This window comes from Piliocolobus tephrosceles, chromosome 12, assembly GCF_002776525.5.
Source record: "Piliocolobus tephrosceles isolate RC106 chromosome 12, ASM277652v3, whole genome shotgun sequence".
NCBI classification, from domain to species: Eukaryota; Metazoa; Chordata; class Mammalia; order Primates; family Cercopithecidae; genus Piliocolobus; species Piliocolobus tephrosceles.
Genome location: NC_045445.1, coordinates 1,319,412 through 1,336,208, shown reverse-complemented (window position 1 = coordinate 1,336,208; position 16,797 = coordinate 1,319,412). Strand labels below are relative to the sequence as shown.

The following is a 16,797-nucleotide window of genomic DNA, read 5'->3' as shown; positions in this document are numbered from 1 at the left end:
ATCAGGACTGGAAGATAGAAATCTGTCATCAGCATCAAGGCCTTGAAGATGGATGAGGTCACGAAGGGGGGCGTCTGAGCAAGGAGAGGAAGAGAATTCAGGACTCAGCTCGGAGACAAAGGAACCAACAAGGAGCCTGCGAAGCAGCTGCCGGGGCGTGGGAGGAGAACCAAGGGGTCTGAGGAGGAGAAAATGATGGTGCTAGGAACTGCAGAACCTCTCGGCAGGCACGCTCCACTCAAACCCCTGCACGAAGACACCCGGCCACCACCGCACGGGGCCTCTGGGAGCCTAAGGCCGCGCCCCTGGGACGCCCCAGCCCCCTTTTGAGTGAGTTCCCGTCTGGAAACGCTCGGGGCTGTCCAAAGCATTTACTGTCTGTTCCGGCCAACACCTGACCTCCCTTTCTTACAGATTTACTAGCAAGGGCTTAGCCTGTCCCTTTGAGACATCTGTGTAGCACCCACAACCCAGGGTCTTTCCCGAGGGCCCCACAGCCACTCCTTGGAAATGGAAACCTCAGGAGGCACGGGGCCCGGTCTCCCGGTCTCCACGGGAGGGAAGAATCCCAACCTTGGTAAGCACCGGCAGCTCCCACACACGGCCGGCCTCGTGGCAAGGACGCTGGCTGCCCTGTCATCTTTCACCTGAGCCTCCACTCGCCCCCTCCCGACTCCCTCATCCTCCCCTCGCAAGGCCAGGCCGCCTCTGCTGGGGCGGGAACGGAGCTCAGCTCTCTCCCCCGCAAGCAGGGGTTTCTGAAGAAAATCTCTTTTCCCAGCTTGAACAAAGGCCCGCTTTTGTGTATCTTTGTATCTCCGGTGTTCTTGTCAAAAGAAGAGGACAGGCACAGAGGCCCACGGGGACAAGGCCACGGGATGACGGAGGTGGAGGCTGGAGAGGCGCCACCGGGGGCCCCCAGCGCCGGGGAGAGGCCTGGAAGGCCGCTCCCTCACGGCCCTGGCGGGGAGCCCACCCTGCAGACACCACCGCTAGCTCAGCCTCCAGGCCTCCGGAACCGGGAGGCCACACGTTTCTGGGGCTTCGGCCTCGCTGAAGTCTGTGGTGCTTGGTCACGGCAGCTGTAGAAAACTCATCCACTTCCCACACAGGAAATCAACGCCTTAAGCCAGGCGCTCCAAGCCCTGAGTGGAGCGGCGTGCACAGCCCACCATCCACGCCTTTCCCCAGGGGAGCGGAACCTGGCTGTGGCAAGTGCCAGGTACCCGCCAGCAAGTTTCCTCTCCACCACTTCTCCCCACCTTGCCCCTCAAAGGCAGCACAGCCCCTTCCTGACTAACATCGCCAGGATCCTGCAATCAGCCAAGCCCACACACAAAGGCCTTGAAACCAGGGGGTCTGTGCTAAGCACACGATTTATGGGGGAACCCTGGGCCACACAGCTGGACCTCTGGTGGCCGTAGCCCGAGTGACCAGGGTTGGCCACACAGGCACTCCACGCCTACACAGCCCACCCCCCATGGAAACCCTGGCCGCCACGGCTGGGGCGAGCTTCCCTAGTTATGACTCCGTGCACGCTGTCCCACGCTGTTGCTGAAAGAAACAGGTGCTGTCTGCACAACTCCCCTGGGCGAGGAGCCACTGAAGCTCACGCCTGGTCTCTCCTGCAGCCTGTCCTGTGCGCCCTGAGCCTTCGCTCACCGTGACCTGTGTCCTTTCCTTGTAATAAACCGGAACTCAGAGTGTGACGGCTTTTCTGAGTTTTCAGCCCAGCACAGCACTGAGCCCCAGGGCGCTCTGGGATCCCCAGTGATAAGGGAAATAGTAAGCAAAGCAGCAAGACCTTGGTTAGATGCTGCGTCTGTAGCCACCCTGTGCCCAAGCTTGCTGCCTGGGGAACCAATGTACCAATAAGATCAAGGCCTTGGGCCAAGTCAAGGCAAGAACTGGACCTAAGTCCACCCCTGCTGAATGCTCCCAAAGAACCATAGGTTCCTCTGTGGCCCACAACCTCAGGTAGGAGATGGTAACCTGGACACCCTCCAAGTCCTGACTCAGGAAGCATAGCTGTCTTACCCTGGGCTCTGGGTGAAAAACAAATACTTCAGAAATGCACACTTGTTTGCTGGGGTCCGTCACCTGTGTGCTCCTGGAGACCCCAAGCTCAGAAGCAATCAAGAAAAAGCATTCAGGGGCTGGGCATGGTGGCTCATGCTTACAATCCCAGCACTTTGGGAGGCCGAGGCGGGTGGATCACTGGAGGTCAGGAGTTCCTTGAACCCCGTCTCTACTAAAAATACAAAAATTAGCCGGGTGTGGTGGCAGGCACTTGTAATCCCAGTTACTTGGGAGACTGAGGCAGAAGAATCACTTGAACCAATGAGGCAGAGGCTGTAGTGAGCCGAGATCTCACCACTGCACTCCGGCCTGGGCAACAGAGTGAGACTCTTAACACTTTAAAAAAAAAAAAAAAAAAAAAGCAGGGCCAAAGCGTGGAAGCAGCCTGCGTCCATCGATGGATGAATATGTTAATATCATACAGTCCATGCAGGCCATGAAATATGATTCAGCCATCAAAAGAAAGGACATTCTGAGACAGGGGTTCCAACATCGTGCTCAGTGAAAGGAGCCAGTCACAGAAAGGCCCGCACTGTAGGATTCCACTCCTGTGGGGGCCTCAAATGAGAGCCGTGAACTCCGTAGACGGGAGGGGGAAGGGGGGGGGCCAGGGGCGGGGGGGGGGGGAGTTGGGGTTGAACGGGGCCAGAGCTTCAGTTTGGGAAGATGAACAAGTTCTGCGGCTGGATGGTGGTGATGGCTGCACAGCACCGTGAATGTGCTTCTGCCCCTGGGCCGCACACTTAAAAATGGTGAACGTGGTACAATTTAGGTGATGTGTATGTCACCACAATTAAATATAACAGTCCAGAACAGGTGACAACCCTGGGACACCTGACAGCAGAAAGGACACAGACCCGAGTCCTACGTAGGAGACACTGCTGGCCTCTGGGGACTTTGCCTTTTTGTGGGCGGTCCATCTGTTTATCAGACAAAGAGCGGCAGTGGCTGGAAAGAGGCAGGTTCTCCTTCTGCTAAGGAGCGAGGGGATGGAGGGCACTCAGTGTGGCTCTGGCCGTGGAAGCTTCAGCAGCATTGTGCGACGACCTGCATCGTTCCTGACACCGCCACCATCCCTGCTCATCTGGCAAGTCAGAGTGCAGGCAAGCTTCTCCGGGGAAGCACATCAAGCTGCCATGCCGAGCCCACGGCAGACAAGTGACAGGAGTCGCTATAAGAAGTGGTGGCCGAGAGCACACAAGGAAGAAAGGGTTTCAAAAGCCAGGCCATGAGCTCCACAGCACCCAGGTGGGTGAGGCCTCCCAGGACCCCACTCATCACGAGGGATCAGGCCCGTGCACCCCACCAGCCCATAGGATGCACCTGGATTCCGGAAGCTTCTGTTGCACAGCCCCAAGCTGGGAAGCAAAGGTCAGGTCAAGTTTAGCAACCTTTACGAAGAGCTGGGTGAACATAAGCTCGCCACCCCACAAAGGGTAACTTCTTCGCGGTCTGAACAACAACTAGGTGAGCTGGGCCGCCAGCAAACAACTTGCTGGTGGAGCTGCTTCCTGGCTGTGCAGGTTCACCCGGGCTCGCACTCCTCTGGGAGGGGTTAAGCATGGGACGCAGGTGGTACCAGCACACCAGGTGAGGTTCATGAGCAAGCGCAGAAGACAGAGCAGAAAGGAAGAGAGATGCAGGACAGCCAGGCAGCCAGGGCCAGGGCCACACCCACCAGATGTCCCCAGAGAGTGTCTGCCCTCACCAGAGTCCAACCCTGAGCACAAGGCAGCCATGCTATCCGAAAGTCCCTGACAGCCCGAGCATGGAGCAACACTGTCTGTCCACACAGACGGCCCTGCACCACCTGCACACTGCCTCGGGGGCAGGGTGCTTCCAGCCTGAGACTAGGAGCACGGGGCATGGGTTCAAAGACACATGGGCACGCGCTATAGTGCCAGGGTGGCGCAGGAGATGTGGCGGCATGGGGCAGACGAGCTGCCTGGCCTCAGGCGCTCACAGCTGACTGGGGATACGAGATTAGACAATAAACATGCAAAAATCAGCAAGTGCTGTGGTCGTCCACAAGGCACACGGGCCAGGGAAGAGAGGCAGGGGCGCCTCTATGCAGAACAGCAGCGGCCACCTGGCAAGCTGTCCGATGGGCAGGCCTACAGAGTTCTACCATGTATCCCTCCAGGATCTACCTATTAATAGCTATCAGTCAACCGCCACCTGGCCCATCAGCTCTCTCACCCATCCACCTAGGTGTCTGTCAACTAGCCAGCTAGCTGTCACCTACCTAGTCACCCAGCCCTCTCCGTAAAGCACCCCAGATGTTTCTGATGGGAAGCCAGGTTTAGTAACCTGTGACCACACTCAAGTTCCCACTCAATTCAGTAAAAGTGGTTCTCCGCTGGGGCAACCCGCCTCCCGGGACACCGGCGACGTCTCGGTGGAGGCTAGCACTCCTGTTCGACATCCGGGATCCCTAAATGGCAACTGTGCTGAGGGAGAGCCTGGCCCAGGCCATCAACAGGGCGCTCTGAAGCGTCCATGCTCCCCAGCAGCCCGTATCTTTCTTCATGGATAATTAATAGAAAGAATGTGGTGAGCACTGCAATACAGACGTCCAGAGGGAAAGGGGGCACGTCCAGTATGCCAAGTAGCCACCTCACCTGCCACCACGGCTTCTCAGCCTCGACTTCGGCGGGCACTTCAACTCCGTAGACCTGCAGGGCCAGGTAGAGCACCGCCACGGCGATGTGCTGGGCCTGGAAGCGGAGGCACAGTCCCCCGTGGTAGCTGTCCCGCAGCAGGGCCCAGGCAGTGACGGCAACAGGGGTCCGCTGCCAGCTGTGGCGGTTCAGCCAGTTCTTGAGGGAAACCAGGTAGTGGAGCAGATACTGCAAAGACACATCCATCAGCCTTTGGTCCCACCAGCTGCTCTCCTCATGCTGACATAATCGTATCAGCACCTGCACCAACCCTCCAGCGGCTTCCATGTCCCTTAGGAAGAAGCCCCAAGGCCTTCTGCTGGCCCCATCTCCTGCCCCTCCCACCCCGCCTTCCAGCGCACCCTGTCTAGGGCCTTCACACTCATGGAGCTGTGTGCCTGAAACCAGCTCACCATATGCACCTGCCCACTCTCATCCTCCAGACCCAGCTCTAGGGAAACCTATGAGGGCCACCCCCACCGCAGTCCCTCTCAACCACAGGGCCCGCTCTGGCCACCAGGAAATTCCTCGGGGCCTGGTGCTCCGGAGAGCACCCTCTTCATGGGCAGAACAGAGGGTGCCGCTCCCCATGTATCTGGCCTGCTGCCACGGGCACATGCTGTCCTCAGCCACAACATCCAAATGACCTCCCAGCCCAGCTGCCAGCTCCTGCTCTCAGAACAGACATTTTGCCGGAAGCTCACACAATAAGACAGATGCTGCCAGCTCTCCGGACAGTCCTGGAACACATGTGTGTGACCCCAGCACACCATGCAGGAGGGATACATAGGTTACTTTCCGTCCCAGCCTTGACTGGAAGGAGGGGAACGGGCTGGCAGGCTCCCAGCCACACCAAGCTACCGGTTTCCCATCTGGGCACAGATCACACAACCCCCGAGGTCTGAGTGCTGCTCTTTTCTAAGCCTTGTCACCTTGACAGCTCCACCCTGCAGCCACCAGGGCATCTCCCACCTTCCCCCAGGATGCTCACCAAGCATTCTGCCCACTAAGACACTACTGTGCAGAAATCCCCGACCAGGCCTTTCCAGATACTAAGGTGGGAGTGTGGAAGGCTGGAGGCAAGATTATAAAGGCAACACGAAGGGCTTGTGCAGCTGGAACTGTCTCTCACCTTGGCTGTGGTGGTAGGTCTGTGAACGGAGACGTGATAAAATGGAACAAAAAAAAATACACACAGGAATACACGTGGAAGTAAGGATGCCAGTGGACTGTGTCGGTGTTGACATCCTGGCTGTGTTCCCCTTGGGGGAGACTGGGCCAAGGGTACATGTCACAACTGCGTGGGAAACTACAATAATCTCAGTAAGAGTTGTGATGAAAAAGAATGAAACTCCTAGCCCAGAGCCCCAAACCACAACTCCACCATCTCTGTCTCCAGCCAGCCTTCTGAGCTGCCCATGCGTGGGGCTGCGGTGCCCAGAGCATCGTGTGCCAGTTGCCTTAGCGTTCCACTTTTCCCTTTCGCTGCTGTTTGAAATGGTTCTTCTGTTGAGACTCACACGTTCCTAGATGGCTTCCTAAGCGCAGCTGAGCTGGACGCATGCTCCAAGGCATCACAGCATCTCCTGGGGATGCGGACTCCGGCTGGTCACAAAACCAGCCTGCTTCCCCAAGGCCCAGCGTGCATACCATCTATATGGGCCACAGGAGCTGCCACAGCTTCAGCGGGCCACATGGACCCCGCCCACAGGTGAGCAGGCAGAAAGGCAGAAGCTGAAATGAGATCTGGCTGAGAAAACCCACAGGAGTGGGACAGGAGAGGCCAGGCGGCCAACCCGGCCACAAACACGGAGCGGGGAGACCCAGTTCCCAGCCGCAGCCCTGCTCTCCTTCTGTGCCGTGCTCTCGAGTATGAGATGGGATGCACTTTTGGGATAAAGAACAAAGACCATGGCTTGAGCCTCTCCAAACAGGCACCAATTCCCCAGCATGTACCTTGTGTGGATGCTGGAAGGAGACCTGGAAGCGCAGAACTCTCAGCATGAGAAGCTCACACTGCACGATGCTGTCCCGGAGCTCCCAGAAGCGGGAGTCCAATTCCAGGGGCTCACCGCTTGGGTTAAAGTACCTGCACAGAGAAATGGCAATGCTTCAGTAGCCAGTGCAGTCTCCCCTGAGCACTGGATGGCTCAAATTGCTTAAGTCACACAATGTGCAGATGCAAACTACATTGTCCATCTGCAGATTAATGTAGGGTCATTTTATTTGTGTTTTTACACAAAAATTCTTCATCTCCACATCTAGTGTACAGAATGAAAACAGTAACCAACACAGGAAAGAAGCCAGGTCCTAGTTTTAGCCAGATGGGCTGTCTGCTATCATTCAGCAAAATGTCAAGTGCAAAGACTGGCTGTTGGCGATGGCTCCAGAGGAACCGGAAGCTTGAGCACGCCAAGTCGGTTGTGCTTCCTGTTATATTCAGCCTGGCAGTAGGGAGTCTTCATCACCTGAGGTGGCAATGCCCAGGGCTCTCGCTCTGGGCCCAGGGAACGTAATTTTTTATCTTATTTTTATTATTTATTTATTTATTTTTGAAACGGAGTCTCGCTCAAGTCGCCCAGGCTGGAGTGCAGTGGCGCGATCTCAGCTCACTGCAAGCTCCGCCTGCTGGGCTCACACCATTCTCCTGCCTCAGCCTCCTGAGTAGCTGGGACTACAGGCACCCGCCGCCACTTTTTTGCATTTTTAGTAGAGACGGGGTTTCCCCGTATTAGCCAGAATGGTCTCGATCTCCTGACCTCGTGATCCACCCGCCTTGGCCTCCCAAAGTGCTGGGATTACGGGCATGAGCCACCGCGCCCGGCCTTATTTTTTATTTTTTGAGACAGGGTCTTGCTCTGTCTTTCAGGCTAGAGTACAGTGGTGCAGTCACAGCTCACTGCAGCCTTGACCTCCTGGGCTCAAGCGATCCTCCTGCCTCAGCTACCCGAGCAACTGGAACCACAGGCATGCGCCACCACACCCGGCTAATTTTTGTATTTTTGGTAGAGACAAGGTTTCACCATGTTGGCCAGGCTGGTCTTGAACTCCTGGACTCAAGCGATCCACCCGCCTCAGCCTCCCAAAGTGCTGGGATTATAGGCGTGAGCCACCATGTCCAGCCATCCAAGAAAGATATTTAAGCCTCTCATGAGAATGAGGTACTCCAAAAACTGAACATTTCTCAGTTTTATATTTCCCAGACCGTTTTTCCTTCGCCTTGGCAAAGACCCCGCATCCTGCCCCAGCAGGAACACACCTGCTTGGGCCGGCTGTGCCATGCCCACGCCCACACCCACAGCAGGGCGAGGCCCCTAAGCAACTGGGACCCACCACCTGGCTGGGTCTGCACCCTCCTGATGCAGGCAAGCTCTTCTGCATGCAGCCATCCCTGTCTAAGACTTCAACAGAATCTTCTTTGACATGCCTCTCCAAGCTCCCTCTGCTCAAGCCCCACCTCTACCCTCCATCCAGCTTTCCAGGCTCCCCATAATCTGGCCCAGCTTTTCTCTCACAGACCCCACTGGCATCTGACATCAGGCTCCTTCCCACGTTTGCTGCTAATGTTTCTGGCCCTGGTTCAAGGCCATCCAGGTACTTCCTTCCAAGCTCCATTGCTGGCACCTGGTGGGCAGGGCCCCGTAGGAGCCTTCCCTACCCTTCCCCCCCACTGCGTGGACACCAGGAGCCCATCCAAATGCCATTACCTGTTGGACACATTGATGATGTCACGAGTCCGCAGGTGCTGCTCTTCCACTTTGCCAGCCAAGTAAATGGAAGACATGGCAATCAGGTAAGGGTCATAGGCATCCAGATTGGTCTCACAGAAGAACTTATGGTAAATGGTGCAAGCAGTGGCAATGGGAATGGACCGCATCCCTAGCTTGACACCTGCAGAGAGAAAGCAGGCAACAGAGGACTTCAATCCAGCACTGGCTCACTGCCCCAGTGAGGGAAGCCATTGGCATGGGCCCTAGCAGGTACAACCCTTCTTGGACAAGGCTAAGAGCTTCCAGCAGAGCCAGTGGCTCCTGCTGGGTCTCTCGCTGGGCTCTTAGACTCCAGTGGATGACCCAAGCCCCTAGGGACGGTGTTCAAATGCAGACTTCCCCTTCTGTAGGTCTGCAGCGCTGAGATTCTGCACTTCTGACAAGCCCCAGGTCATGCCCATGTCAGGGATCTGTAGACCACGCTCTGGGAAACAAGGGTTCCAAGTACTGCTCAGCTAGCAACTGGCATAGCAGCTTCTGCAAAACCTTGGGAAAGGACCGTACGCTGTTGTGTGTCTGGGTTCACCTTAGCAAGCCGCTAGCTAGAAGTCGCCCAACCCACAGCTACGACGACAGAAGAGAAACGGCCTCGTGGGTACCACAAGTCCTGAAGTCACAGGGAAAGATTATACTGGGCACTGGTTTCCTAGTTCACGGGTTAGAAGAGGTGAGCAAAGCAAGCAGTGTGACTGCCAAGAGTAACCACTCGCACTGCAGAGAAAAGGCAATGTTTATGGCCACAGCCAGGCACGGGGGAAGGACAGCAACACGTTGAAAAGTGGGCTGGGCATGCTGATTTACGCCTGTAATCCCAGCAGGAGGATTGCTTGAGCCCAGGAATTCGAGATCAGCCTGGGCAACAGAGTGAGACCCTGTCTCTACAAAAAAAAAAAAAAAAAAAGAAAGAAAAAAAATTTTTAAGTTAACAAAACTCAAAACACCAGAACACAACTCAGTGGATTCACTTAGGGGTTAAAAGCCCATCCCCAGCCCATTCCTGAATGGCTCCTAAGAAAATCACTGCCCTGGTGCACAGAACCAAAACAAATTCACACCAACCAGGGTTCACAAGAGGTTAAATGACATCCACTAGACCAAAACAGGAAGGTGGAGAACAACCAACAATCAACCATGAAATGACAGCCGGCGTCCTCTGCCTAAGAAGGTAGATCAGTTCCCTAGGGCTACTGCAACAAATCACCACAAATTCAGTCACTTAAACAACACACATTTATACTCTCCGGATCCTGGAGGTCAGAAGTCCAAAACAAGCCTAGAAGGCTAAGATCAACGTCTTAGCAGGGCTGCCTCCTTCTGGAGGCTCCATGGGAGAAATCTGTTTCCTTGCCTTTTCTAGCTTCTAGAGGAGGGGCTGCATTCCTTGGTTGCTGGCCCCTTCCTCCATCTTCAAAGCTTCTAACTCTGCTTCTGTCCTCATGTGGCCTTCTCTGATGGTAACTCCTCCTGCCTTTCCCTTATAAGGATGGTTACATCCAAATAATCTAGGATGATCTCCCATCTTAGGGTCTTTAACCACATCTTCAAAGTCTCTTTTGCGATATAAGATGACATTCACAGGTTCCAGGGATTAGGACAGGGACATCTTTGGGAAATCAATATTTAGCCTCCTACAAAGAACAAAGGTTTATGCAATACATTTTATAAAGAAGTCCCTCAGAAGGTCTAAACTTGTTATATAGAGACAATTCCTACCTGGGACCCCTCATTCCAGGAGATGCCAGTTACTGACATGACCTTCCAAGCCTTGTTTTACAGAGCAAAGCCCAATTTACATGGACCCTCCGAGCAGATGGTAGATGAGGTGTCACTGCTATCCTTCCCTAATAACATTGCAACTCTTCTTGCAAATTACAGTACATTTACATATCACTGGGATGAACAGTCCTGCAGCATTCCTCAGACTCTCTGTCCCCCTTGAGTAGAAAGCACATCTGCCCAACCCTTCTCCCCCAAGCAGTAAAGGTAGGAAATAACTATCCGCCAACTAACAGTATCTCCTATCAAGACACTGATGACGGGCAGGACGAGGTAGCTCACGCCTGTAATCCCAGCACTTTGGGAGGCTGAGGCAGGTGGATCACCTGAGGCCAGGAGTTCAAGAGCAGCCTGGCCAACATGGTGAAACCCCATCTCTACTAAAACTACAAACATTAGCCGGGCGCGGTGGCACATACCTGTAATTCCAGCTACTCGGAAGCTGAGGAAGGAGAACTGCTTTAGTCCAGGAGACGGAGGTTGCAGTGAGCCGAGATCACGCCACTGCACTCCAACCTGGCCAACACAGCGAGACTCCGTCTCAAAAAAAAAAAAAAAAAAACACACTGTTGATGGCTGGATGGAAACGTGGAGCCCAACGCTATTGTGGATATCCTGGCAGGGTTCGGAACAGGAGCTGCATGCACCCTAGGTCCTCGGAGTGACAGGAACCCCCGGACAGCCTTCTCCAAAATGCTCCGCGAGACTAAGCGCCAGTGCAGGCCCGCGGGTGCGGCAGAAGGCGTGGCGCACTGCGCAGAGCTACAGGTGCCCGGGCTGGTCCCCGCCTCGCTGGAGGCCCGACCCGGCCACGTCCTCTCCTAGGGCCTGCACACCGGTTCACGCAATGGGGACACATCGCGGCTCACTGCTCAGCACACTGGGCGCGGCGCAAAGGCGGAGGTCCTCAGCCCCGAGCCGGGCTTCCCGGCCTCTGTAAGGTGAGCACTCCGGAAGGCCGGCCTGGCCAGCCGCGCCCGCTCCGCGAAGCGGGCTCCGGCGCCGCCTGCCCCGGCCTGTCCCCGGCCGCGGTTACCTGCCTCCATGATGAACCTCGCCACTCGGAAGTGCACTCTGGCTTCGGGCGCCGGCTGCGCCTCGGGGCCCCGCGCTGCGGGCCCCCCTCCGCCGCCCTCCGGGGCTTCCATGAGGCCCCGCGGCCCCGGCGGAAGGAGAGGCGGTCCCGGCGCGCAGACGCCGGCAAAGCCGGAGGGTGCTTGCGGCGGGAACGGCCGCCCCACCCTTCTGCGTCCCGCCCCGCCGCTCCTCCGCCCCGCCCCGCCCCTCAGGGCCCGCACCCAAGAGTGAGCGCGCGCCTGCGCCACAGTGGCTGCCTGGCCGCGCGCGCAGGCGCAGGCGCAGGCGCAGAGGCCGACACCACCGGGCGGCTAGCGAGTGGTGACCCCCTAGACGCCTCGAGCCCCGCCTCTGGGAGACGCAGGCTCCTCCCCGCGGAGCGAGAGTTCGCGGAACTACTCTCAGACCCGCGGGAGGGCACCTCCGGTCACCCGAGCTGCAAATCCCCGCCGTCCGAAGAAGGTGTAGCCCCGGGCTGGCGGCCCAACGTGGCTTAGGCCAGGAACAGCCGGCAGCGCCCGCCAAGCCCTGGGCTAGAGACGCCTGCGGGAGTTCACGTGGAGGCGCCGGTGTCTGAGGTCTGAGAAGGCAGCGGCCACCGGAAAAGGTGCTAGTGTTTGCAAACCCCGATCCACCGACACCCCAAGGAAATGCTGTGCACAAAATTCCAAGGGGGCCTTTTCCAATAGACGCATGAACGGTGTTTGTGTCTGGATCGTCCAGCCTCCTGGGATCGATTGGGAATCTAGCTTCTGCTTGCCTTTCCAGCGCTACGCACAGTAGGAGCCTAATAAATGTTTGTTGAATAATTGTTGAATAGCGAACTCATGTATTTACCATCCCATTTTTCATTCGTGCCTTCCACAAGCAGGAAATGGCGCATCAGGCTTTAGGGACATAGAACCCCAAAAGGACTCCCAAGCTAGTGACAGTCACTTGAGCCATTCTGATACATTCAGATCATTGCTACAATTTCAGACAGCTGGCAATATGGAGAGGCAACAGCTACTGCTCCCTAAACCCTTCTACCCAGGCGCCTTGATCTCCGGATGATGTGGAAGTCTTCACCTCTTACCCCCACCCCACACACCCAGTCCGGCCTGGGTCTCCTTCCTCAGCACCTCCTGCCTCCACCAGGCTCCCCAAGTCCTCTCTCCATCGCAGCTGGGTTAGTTTCCTGGGGCTACTGTAACAGATGACCACAAATTGGGTTGCTAAAAACACCAGAAGTATATCTTCTCTCAATTCTGGAGGCCAGACACCTGAAACGGAGGTGACACCAGGGCTTTGCTCCCTCAAACGCTCTGGCAGAGGATCATTTCTTCCTTGCTCTTCCAGCTTCTGCAGCCTGAGTTCTGCCTGGGCTTGTGGCCCCATCACTCCAATCTCTGCCTCCATCTTTACATGGCCTTCTCCCTGTCTTCTCTTATAAGCACATCTGTCACTGGATTAGGGCCCACCTAGATAATCCAGGAGGAGCTCATCTTGACATCCTTATCTTCATTACATCTTGCAAAAGTCCTTCTAAATAAGGTTACAGTCACAGGGATTAGGACATGGACACACCTTTCGGGGACTGCCATTCAGCCCACAATAGCAGCCGCCAGAGCCAGCTTTCTAAACGGCGAGGCTCAACAGGTCCTGCCCTGCCTGACACCCTCCGGGGTCCCTTCACCCTCAGGAGAAAATGTGGGGCCTTGGCCTCACAGGCTGGTCCTTGCAGAGTCACCCTGTCAACTGACCGGCCTCAGATCTCACCACTTTGCCTCATGGCAGAGACCTTTGGCAGGTCCCCTAAAGGTTATGGCCTCCCAGCTGAACGTCTCTGCACATTTTCTGCCTGGTGAAGGAATTACTGCTCCACTTCCATCACCCAGCTTGCTTTTGTATGTGCACAGGTGTGCACGTGTGTGTGCATATGTGTGCGTGTGTGAACTGACTCAGGGTCCCCAGCTCCCTGTGCTGCTGACACCTGCCACACCTTGAGCACTGTGTCTGTCCCCAAGCTGTGAGCAGCCCCACCCTCTCCCCAGCCCAAGGCTGAAACCTGGGCAATGCCCAGAGGGCCCACCTCCCCTCAGCCCCGTTGGTGGAGGCCAGGTCCTGTGTTCCTCCAGACAGTGCCCTGGGCTGGACCAGCCACAGCTAGATCTAGAAGGCTCAAGCCCATGTTCCCTAAAGCAGCTATGGGCCTTGGAGAATCAGGCTGCTGCCTCTCAGCTTCCCCCTACCACCACATCTATGCACACTACACACACACACCCCCATGCACATGCATCACACATTCCCCCCACGTACACACATGCACACGTGCACATATGCAACCACCCCAAATCATACAGTGCTTCCCTCTGGCCCCTGGTGGCCCGCCTATCCTCTAGGCGCAGCTCGAACTCCTCCTTCTAGCTCTGGGCCTTATGTGCTGAGAAGAGTCCCAGCTCAGCTAGTAAAAGGTGCCTGGGAATGTGAGCCGAGGGAATGACTCAATGAACACGTGAAGTTTAAAGCCCTGGGTCACTTCGGCGCGGTGGTTGATAAATGAATAATTCACTAGCCACCAACTGGAGCCAGCAAACCTTTAGGCAGCACCTCCTCTCCCACTGGCAAGCCTGTCCCCATTGTCCCAAATGTGGCATACCCCGTCTCATCTCCCCTGGCTCAGATGCTGAGTTCCTTGAGGGCTGAAGCCTGATTCTCAAGCCCAGGCTTGGCCCTGGGGTTGCCAGTCACCATCAGAAACACAATTCTGTAATATTTGCCAGCGCTTCCTTAGCTAACCCTCACAATGCCCATACACTGATTAAATCACAGCCTTTCCCTCACAATAGCACTATTATGGAAAAGAGTGAGTGACTCATTTCAAGGAATAGGACTCGGTCTGAAGAGCAAAGGATGAGGCAGAGAAAGAGGGAAGAGGCATTTGGGGTCCAGAAGAGAGGCTGTGCACAGGCAGGGCCACGGGAAAGCCTGGGTTGTCTTCAAAAAGCAGGGGCAATTTCCAAAGCACCTAACCTGCCCAGGTCTTCATCCTGGCAGCCTCATCAAAGTCCAGGCCTGCTACTTGTCTTTAGAAACTCCTCACTGGCTGGGAACCTCCTGCCATGGTCACCTATCCACTGTGCCTTCCGAGCCAGCTCCCTCTCACCATCGGCAAGATCCACAGCCTCCATCTCTGTTCTCCCTCCCCGCTCCCCACTGCCTACCCACCCTTCATCTTTTTGTTTACTGATTGATTGAGACAGAATCTCGCTCTGCCACCCAAGCTGGAGTGCAGTAGCATGATCTTGGCTCACTGCAACCTCCACCTCCCGGGTTCAAGTGATACTCCTGCCTCAGCCTTCTGAGTAGCTGGCATTACAGGCCACGTGCGCCACCACACCCAGCTCATTTTTTGTATTTTTAGTAGAGACGGGGTTTCACCGTGTTGGCCAGGCTGGTCTCGAACTCCTGACCTCAGGTGATTTGGCTACCTCGGCCTCCCAAAGTGCTGGGATTTCAGGTGTGAGCCACAAAGCCTGGTCAGATTATAACTTTTTGGTGAATCTACTGCCTGGTATTATTTTCTTTTTCAGAGACTCGAGTAACCAGGAGCTCAATAGAGTAATTGAGCAAGCTCTAAGCACGCACGGGATCTTGGGTGTGACCAAGTTGGACCTAGGGAGAAGTGCTGCCAGTCGGGCGTGAGGGCTGGAAAATCTACCCCAGCAATAGATGTGCAGGAGACTAAAACCAGATGAGTGGGTGCCAGGGCCAGGGAGGGATCACAGGGAGTGACTGCTGATGGAGACAGGGGTGACAAGGATGTTCTGGAATTAGATAGTGGTGATGGTGGCACACCTCTGTGAATACATTAAAAGGCCATTGAATTGTATGTTTTAAATGGGTGAATTTTATGGTACGTGAATTATATCTGAGTAAATCCATTATTTTTTAAAACTACCACATGCATTCGTGCCACTGAGGACAAAATCTTCTTATGGGGAGAAGGGTTTCATAAGAAACCCTTATGAAACCGGAAGAGCTGGGAGACTGGCCAGCAAAGAAAGTCGGAGGGCAGAGCAGCTGGAAGAAGTGGGCAACGTTAACGGAGCCAGGAAGCTCTCAGAAGGGCCAAGTGAATGCAAGGACCTGAGAAACCCAGGGTGTCAGCAGGACAGCCACAGCGAGGGTGGGTGGCCGGGCTGTCCCGGGACTCCTGATAGCCCAGGGACGACTCCTGATAGCAAGGAGGTGGTGCGGGAGGGGACCAGAGTGGGGTGTACCCTCAAAGTCCTGCAACAAGGTCAGCGAAGTCACCTCTGAAACAAGGGTCCACTGCGATGGTTGGAGATGGAGGATCCTCGTTGTGGGGTGCACAGCAGCCAGAGTGGGAGCTGATGGAATGACCTCGGCCTGAAATCTGTCTCCTAGGCAGCCCCTGAGCCCCTCCTGTGATGAACAGCTGGCTCCCTGGCTCAGGGGAGTGACGGCTCCTGCAGCAGGAGGCCCCTTGTGGAAGCTCCTGTCCCGCAACCCCATGGGGACTCCACTCACAGCCACTGGTCCCACTGTGACCCTCTCGCTGGAGCAAAGCAGGAAAGTCACTGGCAAATGATTTGCAGTTCCATTCTCATACACAGAGAACTCTAGAAGTTTCCGCCTGCCCCAAAGAGCAACATCATGCTTTTACTATCCTCCCCCTAGGACACTTCAGCTCTGCGGCTCCATGCCACAGTCTGTCTCCAGGGACCTTGATCTCGCTGTCCCTCGCATGTCACACAGGTCCACTCTCTTCATGACAACATGCTGACAGGATCTGGGGATCAGGAGCAAGTGGCTGAGGAAGGGAGGGAGGGTAAACATCAAGGTATCAGGGAGAGAGGAGGGAGGCCTGTCTATGAGTTACTCAATTGTCATGCATTAATGGGGCCCTAAATGTGTTATTTTCCTAGGGGGTATTTGTACAAAAGCATCAAAGTGAAGATGTATTTGTTTCCCGTTCATGGTCACCCCACCACCACCCCATTTCCTGTGGCTGCCGTAACAAAGTAACACAACAGAAATGCGCTCTCTTGCAGCTCTGGAGGCCAGAAGCCTAAGATCCTGGTGTCTGCAGGACCCTGTTCCCTCCTCTGGAGGCTCTGGGGGAGGCTCCTCCTTGCCTCTCCCAGTTCCTGGGGAATCTGGGTGTCCCTTGGCTTGTGATGACACCGCTCTATTCTCTGTGAATCCACGTGGCCTTCTCGTCTGTGTTTGTGACTTCTTTTCTCTTATAAGGACACCTGTCATTGGATTTAGGGCCCTAATCCAGATGATCTCATCTCAAGATCCTTAACTTAATCACATCTGCACAGGCACTTTTTCCAAATAAGGTTCCATTCACTGAGTTCAGAGGGTTTGTTTGTTTGTTTGTTTGTTTGTTTGTTTGTTTGTTTTTGAGATGGAGTCTCACTCTG

At 55.5% G+C, this 16,797-nt stretch overlaps 1 protein-coding gene across 2 annotated transcripts in view; it reads right to left on the bottom strand.

Moving 5' to 3' along the window:
- CCNQ (cyclin Q) overlaps nucleotides 1-11,570 on the bottom strand; it is a 28,595-nt gene extending 17,025 nt beyond the window's left edge. The window contains exons 1-4 of one of the 2 annotated variants that reach the window (XM_023202087.2): nucleotides 11,322-11,570; nucleotides 8,447-8,630; nucleotides 6,696-6,828; nucleotides 4,701-4,928 (exon numbers count right to left, since the gene is read on the bottom strand). In XM_023202087.2, coding sequence (XP_023057855.1) covers nucleotides 4,701-4,928; nucleotides 6,696-6,828; nucleotides 8,447-8,630; nucleotides 11,322-11,433 — 657 coding nt within the window. In that variant the 5' untranslated portion in view covers nucleotides 11,434-11,570. The remainder of the gene's footprint in view (nucleotides 1-4,700; nucleotides 4,929-6,695; nucleotides 6,829-8,446; nucleotides 8,631-11,321) is intronic. The other variant, XM_023202086.2, reaches the window with a different exon arrangement.
- Between the last annotated feature and the right edge of the window lie 5,227 nt (nucleotides 11,571-16,797).